Here is a 25,551-nt window from a genome sequence, read left to right as displayed (position 1 = left end):
TCTGTGTTGCATCATTATTTGACATGGTAAGAGTATTCACATTTGATATTTCTGCATTTTTGCACATAACTCCGTCAGTTTTGGAGGTGAATAAGTTTGTCTTCAAGCAACAAGAACACATCTGTTCTCCAAATCATAATATGACAGAGTTTTTAAACTGACTTTCCTTCACTGAATGATGTTGGTTTAGGAAAGTAATATTCCCCTTCTCAAATATGTTTTTTCTCCTTTTTCAACTCATTCTCTAAGAGGTGCAGTTTTGATCCTGTGCGTGTGTGAGTGTGTGTTCCTGAATATGTCAGGGTCAGTGCATTCATTCACTGACGCATTTTAAAAAGGAAATTGTTGGTATAAATTGTTCTGTGATTTTTGCACCTCAGAAAGATGGGGTGCCATAGCAACGAATGGAACTCACACACACACACACACACACACACACACACACACACACACACACACACACACACACACACACACACACACACACCACACACACACACACACACACACACACACACACACACACACACACACACACACACACACACACACACGCACCACACTGACATCGTCATTACATTACCACTTGAAGCATCTATTCAGCCTGTTCACCGACTCGCAGTAGATAGTCTAAATGCTGCATTCTTATTGGTTGAACTAAGAAACCAATTAGATAAGAGGAAAAAGGAAGATAGAGAAGACATTTTCTGTCTGATGTATCGTGTTAATACCAGCACACGTATGCAAATATGTGCAAATACTACTAGACCCATATTAAGTTCGCATTAACAAACACACACTCACACACACGGTGTACAGTGCAGGGTGGTAGTATAGGGCTCTGTCGCCCCCACACCACATTGGTTGTTGCGTAGTTTTGAGTAACGAAAGTAGAATAAAGAAAGAAAATGGAGCGAGAGAAAAAAGTGAGAGTTTTGTTGGTTTGCTGCAGTGTTTCTTTTTTCTCACTGCCCCAGCATGACTTCTTTCCATCTATTATTCTTAGGTTTCTTACAACAGCTGCTGTTGTGCTGCAGTGTTTTTGTCCATTGTTGTCCTTTTACTCCCTCCTTTGTGGGCTGCTCTCTCTCTCTATATTTTCAACTTGCTTCAACCTTTTTTTCTATTTCAACCTTACTCACTGTTGGAGATTTTCCGCAGCACTTTCAATTTGACCTGTATGTGTTTTTTTCTATTCTTCAGGGCATGTATGCATTCATGTTAGAGTTTAAGCTGACGCTGACATTACCAGAGGCTACACTGACCGTAATTTACAGGGTCACCCCCCCCCCCCCCCCTCCGACCATTTGCAGGTTTTGCCGCCTTCCTTCCATCTGTCTGTCTCCTTCTTCATGTCTCTTGCTTTTCACTTCCCCATCCTCTGGATTTCAATCACCAACTCCTAAAACTGCCCACTGTTTCCCGTTCACCTTTGACATGATCGGCAATAACCTGATACTAAGGGAAGGAAGTGTGTGTGTACGTGAGTCCGTTCACCTGCGTGTGTGTGTGTCTGAACATTTTGAGCAGGAAGGAAGCAGCTAAGAACAAGAAGCTCTCTTTTACGGACATAAACAAAGACACAAGCACATGTTTAATGCCTTAATTTATTCTTGCATTGATTTTGGGACATAGATGAAGACCAAGCTTAAATAAACTACATGATAGATGAAAAAAATATGAATACATTTTTGGTTACCAGGTTTTTAAAGATCTTTTGGCCTGGTGTTCATCCTGTTTGAGGACAATAGTTCATCAGGTGACTCCTCCAATAGATCATTTTGGCAACTTACCTCCTGGGGAAAATAAGCTGCAGAACCAAATTAAATGTATTACCAACATACTAATGATTTTGACTGCTGACATGATGAATTGCTGCAGCAAATACCAAACTAATGACTTACTCACATTTATTACTCCAGGAGTGATTGTTAAGTAGAAAGTAAGAATCCCATTTAGTAATATAATTGGCAATGTGTCTCACTTCATCCATCAGGGAGCAATGAAAGTGCGTTCCTGATGAATTAAAGTGATAGCTTAAAGAATTGCACAAGTGATACTAGAGTAGAACAGAATCTATCTCAACCTGGCAATGCAAGAGGTGTTCTTAAGATATCTTTCTATCTGATCTACTCAGAATAAGATGGCGTTTATTAGTAAAGTAAATCGTCACAATAAATATATCCTCTAACAAAACTAATGCTTTATTAGAAAGTGGTTCCTCATTGGCAAGCCCAACAAATATGGAGACAAACAGACTGCACTCTTAACCGACCTTTGAGACAGAATGGACTTGATGCCGACAGGCTGTGTAACATTAGTGAGGAACACCTTCCACAAAAACAGGCATTTGCCAGCTGTTCTTACTGACAACAGCAGCTGTTTGTTGCTTTCAGTCAGGTTGTTGCACAGTTTGAATGCAGAAAGCAAGACCCAACATTTTTTCTAGATTCTTCTCTAGACAAAGTAAAACCATGTGTCCCCACCCAAAATCGATTATGTAATGTTTTATCTATCTAGCATGAAGAAATGTATAACATCATTCACAAGATCAGTTATATATCTTTTTTTATGCAAAGATGAGGAGGCAACACATTTTCATGGAGCCAACGAGAATAAAGTATTGCTTTATCTAAAAAAACGGAGGTTATCAGTTGAAACCAAGGTCTTAAAAATCTCACTAAGGAGTGATCACGACGAGAGGACAGATTTTCCACAGTTTAAACAGTGCAGAGTTGTTGTTGTTGTTGTTGTAAAACCACTCGGAGTCTCTCAGCATTAGCAGTGAGTGACAGTGACCCTCACATGGATCAAAGGATCAGTCATGATGTCGGCTCTGTCCAGTGTCACTCCAGTTGTTACACAGCGGTCACTCAAGTCATGGAGGTCTGTTCAAAACACGAAACCAACCGAGCATGTGTTCGTTTTGCTGCTGTGAGCCAAGGAAAAACTGTCTGGCCCTGTGTTCCCAGGTCTCCTCTCCAGAAAACTGATCTCCCCAAGCTCTCCTTCAGTTTTAAGATCAACGCTCCACATGCTCATCAAAGCGACAACATTTTAACATTACAGATCCACTATTACACGCTGAACTCTCCATTTAAGTGTTTAAGCTGTTATCTACAAAGCAAACCCATTTTTAGTTCAACTCATCAGGAACTTTAAAAGGCATCGTCAATTGGCCCTGGATTTCAGAGAAATTACATGCTTCAATTCCATCAGCAGTGAACTGTCAATTAGGTCAGAAACACACTCAGAAATTATATAATTACCCAGATGTCCACCTGCTAAATAAGTGACACAAATGCAGAGAAATTCACTTTGATTGACTGGCACACACACACACACACACACACACACACACACACACACACACACACACAACACACAACACACACACACACACACACACACACACACAACACACACACACACACACACACACAACACACACACACACACACACACACACAACACACACACACACACACACACACACACACACACACCACACACACACACACCCACACACACACACACATTCGCACACAACTATTAACAGATATAGAAGCAGAGTACTACTATTGTTTTGCTCAACTGGTGGGATTTCTAACCAGCAGTAGATTATATGGTGATTTCTATAGAGCAGTAGGGGCTTCTCTCCTTTTTTTCATTTTTCTCATCCTCTTGTCCGCCTCTACTTTCTTCTCAATGCTGCTGAGATGAACTATAGTTAGGAGTCAGTTTGTGTTGGTATGGAAACTGGTTTATAAACGGTTCAGGTTGCCAACGTCCAAACTCACATAGCAACAACCAACCAGCCTCTCAAAATGTTGACGTAAATCAGAATGTGATGAATAGTAACCAATAAGGTTAATTTTTTTGGGAACATGTTTGTTACACTGTTCATCTCAGAACAAAAGGCCATGGCTTTTTAAATAAAGGTTTTGTTAGTTTGGATACAATTACGCACATACAGTAGCTTGAAATGAACTGCTGTGTCAATGGAGCACATTCAGCTTAAAGCAATTGGTTACAAAAATAATGTAAACTTTTCAGATCATTTAATCAACTGATGAATTGTAAAACTAAAAGTAAATGACTGTCATTTATAAAAGCCTTCAAATGGTCATTGTTTTTGCAGCAGTGGGGTCTGGGGAGCAGTGTCCATAAAAGTAATGTTTTCCTCATAAAGACAAATGTTAAAAGCACCATTTTAGTTAATTTGATGTAGTCCATACACGCTGAAAATGCAGTTTGACTACAAAGTAAAATATTGAATGGATTGTTTTTGAAGGGGTCTTTTATCTTGCCTGGTTCAGAACACTGGCTGTTTTTTTTGTATATCCCGTTGGCAGTGTTGTTGACGCTTGCTGCGTGCAGATTCATTGTTTCAAAGGGCTGTTCCTTACAGAGTCGAGTCGGGTTAACAAATGTGCTGCACTGTTGGAATAGGTTATCAATACAAACAGAGCAGCTTGCTGTTAAGTGTGTGCTTGCGTATGTCTGCCTGACTTTCCAAAGTAGGGTGTGTCGTTGTCGCTTTCCTGCTGTTGTTTTACTGCTGGTGTTGTTTAAAGAAATTAATTATGAGTAACAATAAGGATAAGTTATATCCGCACACACAGACACACTTTGACACACACTTTTCTCTCAGCTGTTGGTCATACACCATGTTGAGAACAATTTTATCCAAGGCACTTTTTTTTTCAGCATTGCTGGCCCCAGCGGGATCACACCAGTAACCTTGTGCTTGCTCTCTGCTGCACGCCTACCTTTAAACTCTCAGCACTTACTGTGTCTGTATATAATATCTGTAAGAAATATGAACATTTTTGGTAGAAAAGGATAGATGGATAGATAGATGCAGAAATCGATAGATGTATAGATAGTGCATCTCATGTCTGAATCACCAATTTTGCAACAGAGTGTGTGAGACAAGAAAAACCACTAGTATTAAAGAAAATGCATAATGCATACATGGTTTGATAAAGGTGTAATTATTGCATTCTATGTTGGATGCTTTTCATTGTCAATAGATCTGTTGAAAAAATGTACAATGTCCTAAAAGATCTACAAATTGTTGTTCTAAGTGAATTAGTAGACAGTTATTTTGTTATAATAATACAACTAAGTAAAGCTGCACATGTTGTCATTGGAGCAGCTGGAACTGTTGGATCTTTGACATTTTATCTTGATAAATGAATAATCAATTACCTGAATAGTTGATGATAAACGTTACGCCAATTGACCAATTGATGAATTGACTGTTTGTGTCATCAGCACTGTGCAAAGGTAGCTTGGAGAAAGACATCAATAACACACACTGGTTCAGATTAATGTGCAGTTTTAGTTGGACGAATTAAGATCCACTGCAAGACAACACTTCCTGGAGAGCACAGTATACTCATCCCCGATCCAACCTCACAATCTACACCTTTATTCTCACTGCACGCACAGCTATTTACTGCCTCTCTAATTTTTTTCCGCGCTCCTAGTACAGCAGAATAATTTATCCCAAATGCACATTTCTCCCCAAGCTGAGCAAATCATTTGAGCGGCCACCTCAAGATGGGAAACCACTATTGTTCCAGAGGAGAGGATGTCAATGCATTTGCAGATCCCTTTCAAGCTGGGATGGTGTGAAATAGGCTCTCAATATTTTCACGTCATGGAGGATTGCTTTTTGAGAATGCTGAATAGCTGGATTTCAGCAGAGGAAAATAAATAATATAATGTGAATCAGAGCGGCACCAGAATGGTCCTTATAATCAGGCATTAATCAGTTGGACTGGGTACTGAACATTGACACTGATTGCTTAAACAATAATTATTATCAAGAAAAGACTTGCCATTAAATACCACATTTTAATAAAAAAGCATATAATACAAGTAAAGTAAATATATAAAGTACATTTCATTAGTGTTAGAGCCAATAAGCATGCAGCTGCTCTCTAAGGTTTTTACATTGTGGCGGCATGCAGGAAAAACAACGCTATACACATCCAGAGACTAGGCTCACATGTGTGTTTATTTAGCTTAGAAATTAAAATAAAGATTTTTTATGTAGTTTATAATGTTTATTTGGGTTAAAATGGAGTTTATACATTTGGTATCTAATGTAAGTATTTAGGAGAAATTCCCAGCACTTTTGATCCGTAAGTGTGAGTACAATGAACAAATTCTTATACCTGCATTACAAACTGCCACTTAAAAATAACCAGGATTAACAATGCATTTTAATAAAAAGCTTATATAATTCAAAATATATTTCTTTTTTATTTCCTTGCTCAAGTCAGATGTTTTCATAATGTCTGTCCTATTCACCTGCTCAGAAAGATCAGCGGGAGGAAAACTCGTTGTGTGGGGGATGAGAGATGTGTGTGTGTGTGTGTGTGTGTGTGTGTGTGTGTGTGTGTGTGTGTGTGTGTGTGTGTGTGTGTGTGTGTGTGTGTGTGTGTGTGTGTGTGTGTGTGTGTGTGTGTGTGTGTATTTGTGCATCAGGATGCTGTTAATATAGCTCCACCGTTATGTAGATTAGCCCTATTCCCCTGAGTGCAGCTTCGCCATTCAGACCTCTCAATCACCCCGCTGCTTTATGGGAGTCAGGGCACACACACACACACACACACACACACACACACACACACACACACACACACACACACACACACACACACACACACACACACACACACACACACACACACACACACACACACACACACACACACACACACACACACACACAAGAGATTTACGAACGTATGCACTTTCAATCAAAGTCTTTTATAGGCTTCATATACAACAGCATCATATATGTTGACACAAGCACAGACAAATGTCCACACACTGACATGTACACACAAAAACACACACTAGAGACCAAGGTGACTGGCTGTATCCTCATCGGACTACAGGTCCATGGCTTCCTAATTATGTGCCTCTGCACTGCAGTTATTCATGATGTCCTGCTGTGTGTGAAAGAGCAGCTGAGTGATCGCACTGTGGGTTTGTGTGTTGATTGCATTTTAGCAGCAACAACAGTCCCCGTTTTAATCACAAACTCGGGATCAATACTCTTGTCAGCTGAATTACGCAGCAGTGATGCTCTAAAGCAGGGGTCTCCAACACGTCGATCGCAAGCTACCGGTAGCTCGCAAGCCCTCAGTAGCTCGCCATGAAAATCCAAAATGTAAAAAATACACCAAAAAAAATAGGAAATGTAATTAAAAGAATCTACCCTATGCATAAACGAAACCTCAATCATAGCGAACTCTATCTACTTACTACAACTCTATATCTATCTAACACCCCTCCTCCCCCCACCCCCACAATGAATATCGACCAATCACGCACTTGCTTGATTTGCGGGACCAGCGTTGCAGTCGGGAAGAAAAGCAATGTGGAGCAACACCTCACCACTTCATAAGGAGTGTGACCTTTCCTTCTGGCAGAATCTACACAACACATCAGCCCCATTGAACACAGCCTAGTCATGCCAGCCTATACAACAGGGCAGAGTCTTACTATATATTTATTGCACTTGACGCACACACACGCATGGCGTAATTTCCACTGGGGACAGGGGGGACATGTCCCCCCCACTTTTCGAAATCCTGTTTGTGTCCCCCCACTTTACAAATATGTTTATTATTATTTTTGTACGCAAGCCGTCCTCACCACGGAGGAGCACACAGCCTCTGTGAGCGAGCGAGCGAGAAAGAGAGCGAGAGAGCACACACCTTTATCTATTTAATATACTTGTAAAAAATAAAGTAAGAAATCATTCCAATGTGTACTATAGGACAGTAAAAAAAAAAAATACAGTTTAAAAGGGGATTGATTAGTAAAATATGCATAAATAAAAAGAAAGAATGCTAACTAGGTAACATAAGATAAGAATAAACAAGTTTAAATGATTTCTTATTGATTGTGATCATATTCTAAAGATGTTTGGATTATTGAAAAGTATACAGCTCCCTTTCATCTGAGTGTTGAGAGCTGTATCCATAAATTCATTTTGTGCTCAAAGTGCACCAGATTGATGCATTTAACCCATAAGAACCCGGACCCATTTCTACTTTTGGGGAAATTAAGGGGAACATCATTTAAACTAAATAGACCACCTAGAACACATTTCTGACAAGAACCCCCCCCCAGTGTAAAATATCTGAAATGTGACATATATGTCACATTGGGCTTTAATGGTAAAATAACTCTTATATATAACATAATTAACGAGGATGATTCTTTGGTTTAAAATAGTTTGAACATTCTTTGAATTGAAGAATAAGAACATATCAACTCAATATAATTGAATCAACTAAATTAACTGAGCAGATCATAATAATATTTCTAATTGTGCATACATGTCACTTTGGGTTTACTGTGAACGTTTAAGGTTAAAGTCCCGATGTGACACCAGTGTCACAGCGATGTTTGTCTCATTTGTTTCATATCAATGATCATGAAATGTTTCCACAACAGGTTAAATGTAATAAAGGACATGTTATGTAAGCATTTTCATTCTTAAATGGCTTGAATTTTACCTTTAGCAACAAAAACAAAAGCTTTTGAAATGTAGCTTGTTATGTCACATGTGTTAGCCTGGCACATGGACATCTTGGACATGTTGGGAGGCGTGTGGTGCAGTGGGTTGTGCGTTGGTGTTCGGATCAGGGGGTCACAGGTTCAAACCCCACTGCAGTCAGCATGTCGTTGTGTCCCTGGGCAAGACACTTCACCCCAAATTGCTCCTGTGGGGATTGCCCACAGTATTAAGTATGTAAGTCGCTTTGGATAAAAGCGTCTAACAAGTAACATGTAATGTAATGTTGTTATGGGAACACAAAATCAGTGTGTTCAGTGTGTGTCACTTAGAGACTTCATGAGACAAAAACAAGGCTAAAGCTGTATAAGGAACTTTCCAGAACATTTAAAGTTCATGTGACACCCGTGTCACGGTGGGTCCTTATGGGTTCAACATTTAAAAAGAATCTTCCCGGGGGAGCATGCCCACGGACCCCCCTAGAGGATGTGAGGTCCACCCCCAAATAAAGCAGGTTAAAATAATAAAATTGCATACATTTTCTTTTAATAATCTCTGAAAACGGGTCCCACAGACCCAAACAGCACACAAAGGTTAAAGGTCAGCATATAATAATGTTAAAATGTGCTAAATACAAAAAAAGGAGGAGTAAAAGTAGCTCACGACTTGTTTTATTTTTCGGAAGTAGCTCTCATCCTAAAAAAGGTTGGAGACCCCTGCTCTAAAGTGTATGTATGTGTGTGTGCTTGCATGCGTTTGTGTGTTTTGTAAAAGGTAATCTAGATCACAGAGTCCAAAGCAGATGAAGAGAGACAGTCTTTGAGGAGATTTTGCTTTGAACTAACCTATGTTCTGTGTGTGTGTGTGTGTGTGTGTGTGTGTGTGTGTGTGTGTGTGTGTGTGTGTGTGTGTGTGTGTGTGTGTGTGCGTGTGTGTGTGTGTGTGTGGGGAGGGGCAAACAAAGGAAAGAGACAACTATGAGTGTGTGTGTGAGAGTCTTTGTGTTTCCCAGTCAGCTGGAGGTGACTGAAGACAGGGTGTTAATGACATGTATAAAAGGAAAGTGTTCAGATGAATTGCATCCAGCCGAGAGAGTTTTGTACAAGCTCTACAAAATTGATATGAGTATGAGACTGTGTGTACTGCTGATTATCTCTCCGTGTATCTTGCTGCTTTTACCCAACTCTGGTCACAACAGTCTGAGTTTCAGCTGTACTAGAATAACCTTCCACCGTGTGTACAAAATAGGCAGCCTCAGGGTTTCCTGGGACATTGCTGCATTTAACGGCACAGCACACACACCTCAACATGAGTCCATCAAGCGAGGATCAACTTCCGACTAGCTGCCCCTGTGAGCTCTATGTGTCTGCACCTCTATCTTTTAAACAATGGTCATATCAACAGAACATACCTGTTGGTTTCAATGATCGCTGCCTTTGACCAATCATTGGAGCATGCATACAGTATGCAGAATATACACTAGTATGCAACATTGAAACACGTTCAATCATGCTTTAGAATGACATAGATCAAATCTGATTTTGTTTGAGTTGTTAGAGCTCTCAAATATTATACAGCGGGCAATTTTCGTCTCCAGTAAGCACGTAACAACGGTACTTAGCTTTGATTGTTTTCTCAAACAATCACCAGTTTCCTTTCCCAGTCCGGCTATTTCTCCAAACTAAAGTGTCTTACTACTTGATTTAGAGTATCTGCCTTTGTCAGCTGTTTAAAAAAAAGACGGCTACTGTTTGCCTGTGACAGCTTCTAATATATTCAGTCTAAACACATTTAAGTGATGTACCTAAAACAAATGCATTTCTAACATAATTGTTCTGTAAAAACGTAATGCTCACTTAAAGGGGACCTATCATGCAAAATGCACTTTTTGATGTCTTTTATACATAAATATGTGTCCCCGGTGCGTCGGGGAACTCACGCAGCGTCAGAAAATAAAACCCTCTCTCTTTTCCTCCGTACCCAAATCTCTAAAAACGGGGATACAACGGAGCTGATCCAGATTTGCGTCCGATATGACGTAATATCTGAAATGTTGGCTGACTTTACACCCACGGCCCTATCTGAAACGTTGCTATCAGAAACAATGCCCGACTGTTTTGGACATAATATAGTCGGTGCATGTTTACATTAGCATCGCTAACACTCAGAGCTAACCTGTACTGGAGAGCATGTGTGTGAAGAAGCAGGAAATAAAAAGGAACTCACCTTGTGGTATAACCGGCAAGAGAGAAAGCCTTTGAGCTCCATACTGTTTCAGAAATAATCCTTGACAACCCATGATATGGCGTTTCATCACCGCAGTATCTGCCGGTAGAATCTCCCTCATGAGCTCAGCCCCCTCCTTATTTTGTTATCAACTTTTTTTTTTTTTTAAGTTTTATACCCAAATCAGCACTTTTGAAACAGGAAGTGAAATAGAGGGATATGAGGCATGGCTAGAATGGGTGATCTGTTTGCTGTTTTGAGCAAAACACTTCATAGACATGTTTTTTATATATTCTTTATATATCTGAGACCGATGCTATTGCCTAAAAATAGCATGATAGGTCCACTTTAAATTCTAACCATGCCCCACAATGCATTTAAATACTTAGGTTACATCTCTTGACCAAATAATCACGAGAACAGTGTTACAGCAGCTCAGCAGATGCATTGTTTTCATGTGATATGACATTGTGTGGACACTGTAAGTGCATTTAGCTGCTGGCGAGCCTATTTTTAATAAATGGCTCAGAGGTTTGTCAGATTGATGGACTACATTAGGCAGTCCTATTCAACCTGCTGTTCAGCTTCATGCTAAATGTCCTGTCTCTACCAATATCACCTCAGAGCTGTCAGCGGCACACGGGACGCGTCCTGAATCAGATTGGACCTGTTGGGATGAATCTGTCCACTGATTAAATGTATAAGGGTGTGGAGGGGGGCGGGGGGGGGATACATCTATTAAATATTCAATGCAATATAAATATAAACTACGTGTGACTATTATTTAAATGAGGCTAGTTGAAGGGGCTAATTTATTTATAATGTATTTTTTAAATGTATTTTACGGGAAAGTATTGTTCCATTTTTAACTATAAGAAAAACAATTAATGAAAGTCTGGGGAAAGACAACCCCTTTATTGATTTATCATTTGCCAGGGAAGTAATGTCACGAAAGGACATCATTCACATAACAACAACAGAAATCTGCCATAAGGGTCCATTCATTAGCTAATAATAATATTCAGTATGGAGAAGTCTGTAAAGTGCACTGGAACAAATTGGAAAGTGGAATATCTACAATCTACTAATAAAGATTAGGTCATTCTTAAGTCTCAAAAAGTCTTAAAAAAGACTACTGGTGACGAGATAAACAACACTTCTTTAATAGTTTTTACTTTCCTTATACAATTTTTTAAAATATTTATTCAATTTATATATATTTTCTTTTATTGTTGAAATGGTATGACATACTTTGAGATGAAAAAATGAGCTTGAGTTGTCAAACTAAGAACATTTAAATGAAAAACACGTTTGAAGGAGGTGTGACCTGAAAAGTTAATGTTGTACTACTGTACATAGGTGTTATACGTACAGATTCATATAAGAGCACACAGTTACAATAATAATACAGAAAAACGCTAAACAATGTACAGACCTTCATGTGAAATAACAGCTGTATTGAGAACAATTTGTATGTGCCTAAATGCAATAATGAATGCTGTTATATAAAAGGAGGACTATGATACATGATGTAAGAGGGACACAATTTAGATGAAAAAATAAATAAAGAGTAAGTCCTAATAGTTAGGGCATAAAAAATATCCTAGATCAAAAACTTCCCACAGTATTCCTTTGTCGCACACACTGACAGGATGAAAGTGAAACGAGGGAGGGTGAGGCAGTGAGACCCAGAGGAGGAGCAAAGAAAGAGAGAGAGAGAGAGAGAGAGAGAGAGAGAGAGAGAGAGAGAGAGAGAGAGAGAGAGAGAGGGAGAGGGAGAGGGAGAGAGGGAGAGAGAGGTGGGAGGAGAGAGGAGGAGGAGGGACTTTGTTCTCTCTATGTGCTTCAGCTCGTGGTGTTCGCGCCCCAGTGTGTGTCTCAGCCTGCCGGGCGCGAGTGTGAGCATCAGTGCATCGCTGTGTGTGTGTGTGTGAATGTGTGTGTGACTCCAGCGCTCTCTCTGCGTACGAAAGGTGGAGATGACATGACTGCGCTCGAGAGGAAGAAAGGAAAGGACCTGTAAGGACTCCACACACACACACACACACACACACACACACACACACACACACACACACACACACACACACACACACACACACACACACACACAGACATGTAAACACTCTTGCCTTTTTACTCTTACATTCCCTCACACACACCTTTCTAAATTCCTGAACTCCTCCCGTCAAGGAAAAGACAAGTTGTGTTGGAAGAGCGTGTGTTTGAAACTACTCTGTTTCCAGCAGCTTATCTCTCAAACTGTAACGGCTGTCTCCATGTGTGCAAAGTGCTCAACACAAATACACACACAGGGTCCTGACTTTTTATTTGTGATGCCTGCAGACGCGGTCAGCAAGTGTTTCTGCGCCCTGAAGAGAGTTCAGCTCCAGCCCTGACTACCAGACAGTCCCCCACGCTGTCCGAACAACTCCAGGTAGGATACATTCTTTTCTTTTCTCCTGTCCATGCTGTCCAAGCACAGGATGCTATATGCTTCATGCCCTCTTTTTCTTCCTGTCATATTTATTATTATTAAAAAGCCCGTAACTAAAGGTATACCGTTCTATATATTCTCCCTATAAGCTATACTGCCCTGGTTTTACCTTCATGTACTCGTTTCAAAATCATTTTTGAAGGCGGAATATACATTTATGGGCTTTCTATCTTGTATTGTTACTCCTTTGATCTCCTTTCCTTTTCACACACACACACACACACACACACACACACACACACACACACACACACACACACACACACACACACACACACACACACACACACACACACACACACTGTCCTCTGCATCTCCTTATTCTCTCAGCATTTTTGTTTTGTCTTACGGAGGTAAGTTTGAGCTCCTGTTGCTGCAGCTCTCTGTTGATTGAGTATGGAACATAATTGATTGCCTGGAGTGTGTGTGTGTGTGTGTGTGTGTGTGTGTGTGTGTGTGTGCGTGTGTGTGTGTGTGTGTGTGGTGACTCAGATAAAAGATGAGAAGATAAAACATGAAACAGCAATAATCATAAAAAGGAGGAAATTAAAGACTGTGACATTGTTGTTTAAATGGTGTATCAGGGTTTTTGCACACAGTGTGTATTTGTGAGAGTGTTGATGCAATCTTGCTCTTGCAATCCCTGCCGCAGTTTGCCTATTTTTTTTGTCTACATCTATTGTAGTTGAGGTCTGTTTTGCTCCTTCTTTTATGACTGGTGACAACCAGATACTTACCATTTAAAAAGCTGCTGCTTTCCTGTGACGTTACATGTGCCATCAAGCAACATTAGTAAGAGTGTGTGTGTCTGTGTGTGTGTATTTGTTTGTACATAGTGTTTGCACAAGCGTGTGTTGATGCGGGTGTGCATGTGTGTCTTTATTGCAGAGGGAATTAATGTTGTTGGCGGCAATATATAAAAAAACCCCGTTTGATTGGCTGCCAGTGTCGACATGTTCTGCTCAGATCCAATTACCTAGACAGATATACACTCACAGTAACATGGGCAAACATGCACACACAATTATGACACACAACCCAGCATGCACAAATTACTTTTTAATTGATGTCAGTGTGTTGCAGGGCAAAGATCAATTATATACATATAAACAATTGCACTTATTCAACCGTAATTCATACTGACTAGTGTGTGTGTACATATTTGTGTGTGTATCTGTTCTTACAGTGCTAATGCACTTCTGAGTCAGCCCTCTACATACGCATTTCCGCAGTCAGTTTATGTTACTGAATGTCTTGTCCAACAGCATTCTTCTCTTAAAGCCTTTGTGTGTTTGTAAGTGTTTTGTTGCAGAAACGTCACACATACTGTAATACTTTCTCGCTGCTAGTAGGCGTGCACCTTGTGCAGCGCCACCTTCAGGAGTTGCTTTAAAGAATTACATTTGTCTTGGTTTAAAATGTGTGTTAAGAGGAATATTTTCAATTTGATAAATGAATTGTATTGATCAGCAAGGTCTTACAGTTTTATCTCATGGGTTGCACAAAAAGGCTTTTGGTGACGTCATGAGTCTTATCCTGTAACATGACGGATTATGACAAAGAGTGCATCTGAATGTCCACGAAAACGTGTTAGTACAGAACGTGGAAGTGAAAGTGCTGTGTGTGTGTGTGTGTGTGTGTGTGTGTGTGTGTGTGTGTGTGTGTGTGTGTGTGTGTGTGTGTGTGTGTGTGTGTGTGTGTGTTCAATGGTCCGTGTGAGCCAATGAGGCAGTAAAAGCAGCAGGTTAATCTCTTCTCAGTCTGAAACTGACCAGATGTGAGGATTAAATCGACAGAGCATCGAGTTGGTGCTTGTGTGTTTGTGAGAGAGAGCCTGCCTAGTTTCTCTAAAACTCAACAAAATGTGTGTACAGTATCTACAGTACCTTATGTTATAAGCTCTCCTGTGCTGGGTGTCAATGCAAAGTGTATTTTTAGCTTTATATTCCCCCATGCTGTTAAACTAAGCCTAAAATGATGCGCTGTCTGTGCAGTTTATGTAAGGCTCAACAAGTTGGATTTGTAATTCGTACCAGACCATAAAGAGTTGATGATATAATGATGCTAGGTCATTGCTTCACTTTAAGTCTGCACACAATCATACCAGTAAAAACAATTAATTGTATTTCTTGCTCTCCCAGACTGTGCATGTTTACCTTTTATCATTGTATGTAATCTGATAGAGAGAGAGATGTGAGCAGTGTTCGTAGACCTGGTCTTCTACTTTTCGTCTTTTTTTAAATCATTTTATATCACATACTGAACAAGACATTTAGTAAAGAAGGATGAATAATAAGGTTATTTTGGCTCTTTGCAAATCTTAATTTAAAACCACCAAAAAGCAATAACAGGGAGAGATCAATCCGTCAACAACTCCATCTACTACTGCAATAAAACCAGGAAATCAATATCCCACAAGTTGTTTGTAATACATCAGGAAATGCAACGACTTCCCCCTTAAGACCTGACATAGTCATTTCATCCTTATGTGAAGCCTTCATATCTTATTGTCTACTCTGCTTTCATCCTCAGTGTGAGCACCAGCAGTGATATTTACAGCAGTAAGCAGCAAACACAAGAGCATGATATTCAGCACATTTAGTTAAGCACACACAGCAGTGCAGTGGGTGAGCACTCAATGCTTAAGATTGAAACAAATTATCTCCACAGGCAGTGCAGGACGAGTGACCTATGTAGGATATATACAATGTGTGAAGTGGTGGATGAGCCACTATAGTGAAAATGGCTTGTGAATAATTTCACAGCACCCCATTACATGACCCTCAAAACGAGCAGAAGCAGTGGATGATACAGACACTGAAGTAGCAGTATGTAGCACAGCCTGTTCTGTTCATATACGTAGCTGACAGCACAGTATGTCCCATCATCAGGCATCCCTTCCTGACAGACTGGGGCTTCAACCAGAAGCTCTTTTACACTTCCCATTAGTGTTGAAGTGAATGGTAAAACTAGATACAATGCCACACATGTAATTAAACCTTTAGACATAAAACCTTTTGAATTCAGCCCACCACTCTGACTTCTCCTTTAACGATAGCCTTACTAGACATTAGATTATGAGCTAAAAATACTTAAATTATATGATATGTTAGGAGGAACTGGAGTGTGCCCTGCTGACAGGAACCTGGTGCAATGTAGGGAACTAACTAATGCCTCACCATCTGCCTGCTTTATTCTAGCTCAACTTGGGAGGGTTGGGGAATTACAGTTTTATTTAATAACTTATTAAATGTTAACCTCTTTCTTTTGACCATTTGCATTCTTTAAATAGCTTGCACTGAGAGTTAATTCAAAATGTCCTTTACATGTTTTACTTAACCACTTCTAGAATGAGGTATCTTGAATCTGCGTGTTGAAAATCACATCAATTGTTTAACTTAACAATTTTAATAGTGTGTTGATTTTTCATTTAGAGTAAGTAAACGATATCTTAAAAAATCACTTATCCTATCATTCGTATGCAGATGACACACAGCTCTATATCTTTCTCCCAATGACTTTAGCCAAATCAACATCCTCGTAAAATGCATTTCAGACAAGATTATTGGATGGCAAGAAATCATAAAAAAATGAAATGTTAATACGTTAGCCCATTCAATTTGTGTGTGAGCCTTGTGAGTCTATATTAATGTAAGTGCATGTAGGTGATTTTATAAATAAATATTGCATGTTGTTGTTGTCCCCTTTATTCGTATACCTCTGTGTTGCATGTGGTGGATGTATTATTTTTGTATACCTCTTTCTTCCTTTTCATTTTCCTTTGATATGTCAAATACGTTGAGATTCTCTGTATGTACAGTATGTATGTGATCTATTAATAAAGTTGCCTTGCCTGCCATGTAGCTCTAAGTAATAACTCGGTCATACTTGAAACCAAAAATCTATTAATGCAAGGATTTAAGTACAAAGTCTTTAAACAGAAGGAAAATATACAGGGCTCTGGCGAGCATGTCAATGCAGAGTGACAGTACATAATTCAACTAAAACTATGTTGCTCTGCATGAAAGCAACATCAATAAAACGCAACACAATCTCTTATGGAGTAGGGCTGCTCGATTATGGCAAAAATCATAATATCGATTATTTGGGTCAATAATTGATTATCCATTTACTTTGAAAACATCAATTTATTGGAGAAAAAAAAAATGTGAACAGTATGTTTTTAACAGTTGATTACCCTGAACTTTAAGTATAATTCAACTGAAAAAACAATACAAAAAAAATGTAATTTGAAAAAAAAATAAAAAAAGTAATAGTAAAGTAAAGTAAATAATCGTTTTATTTCGATTACGTTGTTTTCGTAATCGTTGCAAGCCATAATCGTAATTGCGATTAAAATACGATTAATTGAGCAGCCCTATTATGGAGTGCAATGCACACCACAGTATTACCACACAGTAGTGTAGCATATGGAGCGCTCCAAATACAGTCAATTTATATCCATCAAGTGTGCTCTCCTCCTCTCAGTTTTATTGCATTGATCGCCAGTTTGAATTAAGCTACTGGGAGCAGGATCCGTAACATTGTGCAATTCCGAACACTGCTCTTAAGTAGATACGTCAGGAGACTTGATAACAGGTGAGGTGTGACATGCACGAGTAGAGGCTGCAGCAGTGGAGAATGTGCACTGAGTGGACCGCTTACATCGATCCAGAGCACATTGATTGGGGGGATTTAGTGAGAAGTACTGTAGATTACAAACGTTTGAATTTGTGTATTTGATCTGGAAAAGTACAGTATTGTGTCCAGGGAAATTCAATGTACTGATGCTTTTAAGTGAATAGCACGTCATCTGTTTATGCTTCTCATTTGATACAACGAAAACTATGAGTAAAATCCTTCACAACCTTTTTTCCATGACTAGGATTATATTAGATAAGAGATTAGATGTCATTAAAAATGTACTTTATACAACAATAACTTTGAGTATTTCAACATGGCTTAAAAAAAGACGGGACCTATCATGCAAAATGCACTTTTGTACGTCTTTTATACATGAATATGTGTCCCCGGTGTTCCAGGGAACTCACCAAGTGTCAGAAAACACAACCCTCTCTATTTTCCTCCATACCCAAATCTCTAAAAACGGGGCTGCAACGGATCTGATACAGACTGATCCAGATTTGAACATTTCTCTGACGTCAGGACGGAGGAGCTGACCTATCAGGGGAATGAGAGGTTGCCGTGGCATGGTAACAGCATGGTAACACGACGCTCGTAACTCGGCCCCCTCCTTTGCAGGGGGGCGTGGTCAGCTGCAGCGCATGCAAAGACAGGGTGGGGGAGAGCAAAATAGAGGCATGACTAAAATGCATGATCTGTTTGGTATTTTGAAAAAGAAAACGTATAAATAGACCTTATATAGGTATGGCCCTACAATATATTATTCAAATATAGCATGATAGGTCCACTTTAAAATCTTGAACTTCTATTAACTAAAAGGTAAAACAAATCTAATATAATGACTAAAGTTTTAAGCAGTAATTTGAATAATACTAAGTATTATTATGTTTATTGCAACCCATGGGCTTTTAGTCAAGAATAAAGGGGCTCAGACTTGTGCTTGTCAACTGTTTTGAAACAGGAGAATGGAGTTGGTATATTGAGTGTTTTTGCAATTAACATAACTATCAAGCAAGAGCAACAATAGCTTTGATTGAAGTCTGGAGGAGAGGGGAAACATTTGCAGCCTTCTCACAGTTTCATTTTCTTGGCACCTTTCTAATAAAAAATGGTTTCATTCTTTGCATCAGCTCCAAACTTAATAGTACATTGGGCGAAAATACAATCCTTGTTGATTGCTTCCTTGCTCCTGCTGTGGTGGCATTTCTCTTGTTGCAGGGCTCACTGTGACTGAATTACTTGGAGAGAGTGCTTTTACATTTCCGGGGCACAGCGGGTGGGGATAATGTGCTATAGGGTTCAAAGTGATGAGAAGACAGTGGCACCAGAGACCACTGGGCTTTCTCTGCCATGGCACTTTGACTCACATTGTGATAAATGGCCTGGGACACAAGGGCACCTTCACTCCACAACAACCCTCTGAGAGCACTGAATATATATAAATGTGTGTATGTGCGTGTCAGGAATTGTGTTTTTTATTTGATAAATGGACTGCGTTATTCAGTGCTGCTGAATTTTTATCTCAAGTGGATCCCTGTAGAGTTTTGAGCAAGCGTTTTCTCTCTTTCCTTGGGTTTGTCTATTCACACAAGTCTTCTAGCACATATCACCTACTATGCACCTATCTGCAGGTAAATATAGGTAAATATATGAATATGTATGTGACGCTCACCCTGACTGGCTTGCTGGATATTATCCCAGTTATTATACGGCTACTTAAGCGGGCCCTAGTGCTTTTTTGAGTTGTCCCTTTCCCTTTCTTGTAGTGTTTTATATGGGTTTTTGTGCATGAAAACGGTCTACAAAGGTTAGGGTTAGTAAGTGAGGGACTTATACTTTTTATGTTTTGCCACAGCATTTAATTTAACGGACTTCTTGCTGTGGATTGATATGGCTGCACATAGTCCCTTGATCAGATTGCTCTTAGCAACGGTCTGCTATATCTAAGCAACGGTAGACTATACAGAAATAGCAAGCGTCTGAATGTTGAGTATTCTACTAAGCAGTCAAATAGGGTTATATATTTGCTGTTGTTCAAACCCCTTGCTGACTTGCTTAACTCCTGGTGCTGATGAGTCGTCACTTGAGCACTCTCCATTCACTCAGACAGCTAGATAATAATCATGACACTGTCCCTGTCTTTTTGATAAATTAATATAATTCAAAACAAGGAAAGAGCAGGCACAGAAACAAACTGAGAGGAAGCACAGACAGTGTTGAAGTGAGTTGTTTCCTTTAATCAGAGTCTTGCATTATGTATGGTTTTGAAAGGTGTAATTTGTCTTTCATTTTTTATACATTGTTGTATTCAATGCAGTCAAAATCCATCTAGAAGGCATGTAATCTCCTACTCAATGGCTCAGTTATGGCTTCATGGTTCGTTTTGCCACATGCTACACTTTTGCTCACGCATTTGAAACATATATGTATTTAGCATAACAATGCAGATATACTATACGTTTATAAAAGTGATTCTGGCTATTTTTAAGGGACATTTTGTAGGATTTTCCAAACTAAACTTTTTTCAGCAAACTTCTTGTTCTTCAACTTATAAACACACAGGACGTTTTAGAAGCCTTTTCTATTTCAAGGAGAAAGGATCTTCTCTTCTATTGTCCAGCCTAATTTCAAGTATCTCAAGCTATATGAGAGATGTGAAATTGTCAGGTGGCTTTGTCAGGCTAGAGGGCAAATTCACTGCCCCGAGCTAAACAGAAGAAAAAAACTACTGATGAATCATCATTCACCTCTAGGATGAAAGACCACAGAGGAGTTCTTCTTAGTAAAACTATTTCACGGAGAGAGAACAGCTGCAGTCAGCTCTGAAGATGTCCTATGTGGCCATATCTACATGTAAAAAAAACGTTTTATCTTTTCCTTGTTTGCTCATTCACTATTCCCTATAGACACTCAAATTGGGCTAATCTTCGCAGTAAAAGTTATTTTGCTCAAATGTGTTGTCCTCACACTAGTTCTGCCATTTGCTGCAAAGTTACTGATCATCATGGTTATTGTTAATTTAAATTATAGAAAAGTAAGAAAGGAACAAGCTACAATGTGGCTGATAATACACCCTATCCTCAGATAAGGAGTTTGAGACGGCATGGTTTACTGAGCTTCATTGTTTATCAAATGTACCTTATAAATAGACTTTGGTCACTTACTGTAAGTACAATTTTGAAGTAATTGTAGTGAACTAAGTAGCCGGACTGTTTTGACCAACAGGGCTATAGTAAAAACTAGGGCTGCTCGATTATGGCAAAAATCATAATCACGATTATTTTTGTCAATAATTGATATCACGATTATTAAATACGATTATTCATTGACTTTGAAAACATCCATTTATTGAACTTTAAAACAAATACAAATAATAATTTGAACAGTATCTTTTTAACTGTTGATTACCCTGAACGTATAATTCAACTGAAAAACCAATACAAAAATAAATGATACATTTTATTTAAATAAATAATATAAAAATAATAAATACCAATAAACCAAATATTTTGGAGCGCACTTCCACCAGCTACTAAACATATATAAATATGATAAATTTAAATAAATTAGACTATAATAAATTAGATCAAATATGTTTCAGTGCACTGTCACAACCTAGCAAAGCAAAATAATCGTTTTTTTCGATTATGTTGTTTTCGTAATTGTGGCAGGCCAAAATCGTAATTGCGATTAAAATACGATGAATTGCACAGCCCTAGTAAAAACTGTATATCTCTGCTTTTCTGTTTTCTTTCCCATTCTTCCCACTGCCCAAACAAACAACTTGTTACTCCTGTTTCTTGAGCCAGTGTATAAAATCTATCTAAAACTTAAGGTGGGTGTCCCGCCCACTCTCCCTGTACTGACAAAGGGAGATGGTTTTCTCTTCATCTGGCATTGCTGCAGTAACTCACCACAAGTGAGGCCAAGTTAGATAACGCGAGTGCAGAGGCAGGAGAGAGACGCAGCGTGAGTAATAGACAACTGCGGAAAAAGCAACATAAGGGAGGACAGATAGACAGATAGATAGATAGATAGACAGATAGATAGATAGATAGATACATTAGTCGAAAATTGGAAAGAAAATATACACAAAGCAGCAAAAAGGGTGAATGCACTCCCAAGTAACCCAGGTGTTAAAGATGCACTCTCCTATTCACTCTTCATTATCCTCTTAATAACTCGGTGTTTTTTGGGGGTTGTTTTCAGTTTCAGTGCTATTATTTTTTCCATCCGATTCAATTTGCAGTCCTTCCACTGTGGTAATAGAGCATTACTGAATGGAGACTTACAATAGAGGGGAGAATAAAAGGCAGAGTAGAAAGAAAAGAGCCGGGGAAATGGGTGAAAGCACAGCAAGGTATAAGCTGTCAGTATGTGATTTCCCAGAGGGACTAAAAAAGACACTTGGTTTGTGTCCGTCTGTGCAGGCAACATGTGTGTGATTGTGTGTGTGGGTAGCTTCACCTACACATTATACTCTTGCACTGTGTTCCTCTGCACTATTGACCTTTGTGCATCTCTGGCATGCTCCGGTTTTCCTATCGGACAGAAACTTCAATAACTCACCAAACAGTGTATGTGTATTTTGTGAGGGGATCTATGTGTGTGTGGGTGTGTTGGTGCATGCATGTGCATGGACAGTGAATGCATCTTATGCACGTAGCCATGTTTTATCACTTTATATCGGTCTTTTTAGGGCTGGCTGACTTTCTTATTGATTTCAATTGGTTTCAATTTGCACCAATAATGGAGATCGATCTTCTTCCATTTCCAAACACACACACTTCCACACACATACACTACCATGCAAATGCACCAAAACATTCATGCACTCAAAAAAATTCACTTTAAATGTTCCATAGGCACAGAGGTCAGCATCCCCCAGGCTTATGTACCTTTTACTCTAAAAGCTCAGCAGTGTCAAGAGGGATGCATCAAGACATGTGAGTGGCTTTTAGATTTCCCTGTGGAGAAACTGACAGTTAACTGAAAGGGAAATATGAGCTTCTCCATCTCTACGGACCGTGGATGTCAAACATATTTTTATTTGGCTAGGCAAACTGTCCAAACACTGACGTTCAGATACTTTAAAACTGCATGTACTGTAGTGTACTGCTATAATGTATCTGCACACCCTTGAGCATGTCCTACCCGGTAACTTGCACAATTAACCATAATTGCTAATGCTAATCGCTTCATAAATATTCATATGCTAATAAATGTGTGCATCTGGATTTTATTCAATGCCATAAAGCCTTTATAATATTATAAAAGTAGTTTCCTGGAGAATATCAAATAGCTGCAGTTAGTTGAGTTCGGACTAGACATGACATGCACCCTTCTCGCTGTGACATCTAATAAAGTCAAAATATAATCTAACTAGTGACCATCCCATCAGCCGCAACACCAAATCAGGCCATGGCAAAGGGCCATTAACCCCCACCACACACACACACACACACACACACACACACACACACACACACACACACACACACACACACACACACACACACACACACACACACACACACACACACACACACACACACACACACATACACACACACACTCTCAATGTGGGACCCCGCCACCTTCAAATTCAACCTTTATCTCTTTATCTGTTGATGAAATTGAAGCACAGTGTTTCTCTGAAAGAATTATAATAACATAAAACTGCCAGCTGAGTCTGCTCCCATCTGCTGCTCCGACTCCGCTGCTCGATTGAATTAACCAATGAGGCCTTCAAGCAAACTGATTCACTTTCCATGTTCATGTGTTGCCTACAATAAAAATGTGTTTTCATTGGACTTTGTGTTCCTCAATTGAAGTTGCAGCGCTGTTACTACAAGGTTTTAATTTCCATCCTCTTTTGTTCGGGGTTGTGTTTCAAAAATCAATCTTAAATTGCAAACCTTCTAGAATTAAAAAAGTGTCGACTTTCTCAACCCTGAACAGTGTTTTTCTGAAAGATTATCTGTCACAAAACACAAGTAAGCGCAGAAAAACTGCCTTAAAATATAAAAGCCCAGAAACTAACCAAGAGTGACCGGTAAAGATTATTTATTACATTCAGAAAAAGGGAAAGGTTATATTTAGTTTAGCCTCTGTCGACCCGCAGCTGGCCCTGACATTGACATTAAAGCATTTGATCTCTCCAAGTTTTTTCATGTCTCGGCTGTCTGCTCGTCTATAATGCAATTTGGCAGCTCGTCCACACAAAACAAAAGTTCACCAGTGGCATCTCAGTATTAAACTGTCAAATGTGATTGTCTCTGTCACAGCTTTTCTCCTCTTCCTCCCACCGTCTTACTCTCCCACTACGTCCATTACTTCTCATTCTGTGGTTTTTCTACATTTTTAAAACTGAACACACATCACACAACCACCCTTGACAACACAATGCTGTTTAACTTCTCATACGAGTGATTTGTCCTCAGAGAAGTCTTGCCTTCTCGAGTGTCAGGGCTTTGAATGCAATCCACGTCAAAGTGTGTGAGTGCTAAAGCCCTCGACAGACGTGCAGAGCAGTGTGTCTGATGTGTCCTTCAACACGGCTTCCACACAACATGTCAGTGATGCCATGCCATGCCATCTCTTCTCTTTTGATCTGACTTTTTTGTTTGGCTACTTGTTTTATCAGGCTTGCACCCTCAGTGTATAAGTTAAAAATAAGTAACCAATGTATTTCTACTCTATGTACTGTACAGTCAATATGAATTCATTAGGTACAACAAATATTATACAAATTTAAAAAATACAAATTTAAAAGAGCACATTATGTGGACACCATGTAAAATGATCACAGGTGTTGCTGTGGGCGGGACGGAGCGGTGTAATACCCAACAAATGTGTTCCAGCCTGAGCTAATCCTGTTCAAACCTAAAGAGGGAAACAGAAGAAGGATTTTTGTTTTGATTCCACTCTTGCCACCTTGCATCCAAAATGTACCTTAAAGCTTCCAGAGGGATATGATACAAAACTACAAATAAATCACAGACTTGAATCCAGTTGACCAAAGGGACATACTCATTAGATCTTATTTTAAGCCCTGAAACGCATTAGGAGAAAGAAAAAAAGATATGGACACAATTCACTACCGTGTTAACCCTTCGTGAACTCTATCAGGTATTCATTTTCAAAATAGACAAACTCGAGTTTCACCTCAATTCCTTTTCAAGTTCAGTGATACACATAGATACAGTTTTATTCTAACTTTCACTTCTGGAAATGTAGGTACATTTATGCCAACTAACATACTATCTTAATCAATTTGACCCCACACAGTAATATAATCATATAGTATAATGGTTCAAAAGTGACTGTTGCTTTTTAAAATCGGTTTCTTTTAGATGTGTACATTTAAACAGCCTTACTTTCCTAGTTGTGGCATTAGGTTTGTTGTTGAGTTTGAAAGAGTCACCATTTATTTAGCATATGCTCAAACACTGGGAGAATAACCTGTTGCTATCATTTTATCGCGCGGGGATTACATTCCACCGCTGTTCTCCATCGAAGAGAGAGATGCTGTTCAACACTAACTCCACTAGAGGCAACTTCAGTAAAGCAAAAATAAATCGTCACGTCAGGTCTGTTTTCATTTACATTTTCTTATTGAAGTGTAAGTTATTTA

The 25,551-nt window shown here is 39.2% G+C and overlaps 1 protein-coding gene across 2 annotated transcripts in view; it reads left to right on the top strand.

Annotated features, from left to right (window-relative positions):
* Nucleotides 1–25,551, top strand: part of LOC117470448 (cGMP-dependent 3',5'-cyclic phosphodiesterase) — a 144,183-nt gene that overhangs the window by 28,228 nt on the left and 90,404 nt on the right. The window contains exons 1-2 of one of the 2 annotated variants that reach the window (XM_034115226.1): nt 12,644–12,793; nt 13,121–13,211. In XM_034115226.1, coding sequence (XP_033971117.1) covers nt 12,759–12,793; nt 13,121–13,211 — 126 coding nt within the window. In that variant the 5' untranslated portion in view covers nt 12,644–12,758. Of the gene's footprint in view, nt 1–12,643; nt 12,794–13,120; nt 13,212–25,551 lie in introns of those variants that run through there. The other variant, XM_034115225.1, reaches the window with a different exon arrangement.

The sequence above is a fragment of the Trematomus bernacchii genome, unplaced genomic scaffold (assembly GCF_902827165.1).
Source record: "Trematomus bernacchii unplaced genomic scaffold, fTreBer1.1, whole genome shotgun sequence".
NCBI lineage: Eukaryota > Metazoa > Chordata > Actinopteri > Perciformes > Nototheniidae > Trematomus > Trematomus bernacchii.
This window is presented reverse-complemented; position numbering and strand designations above follow the sequence as displayed.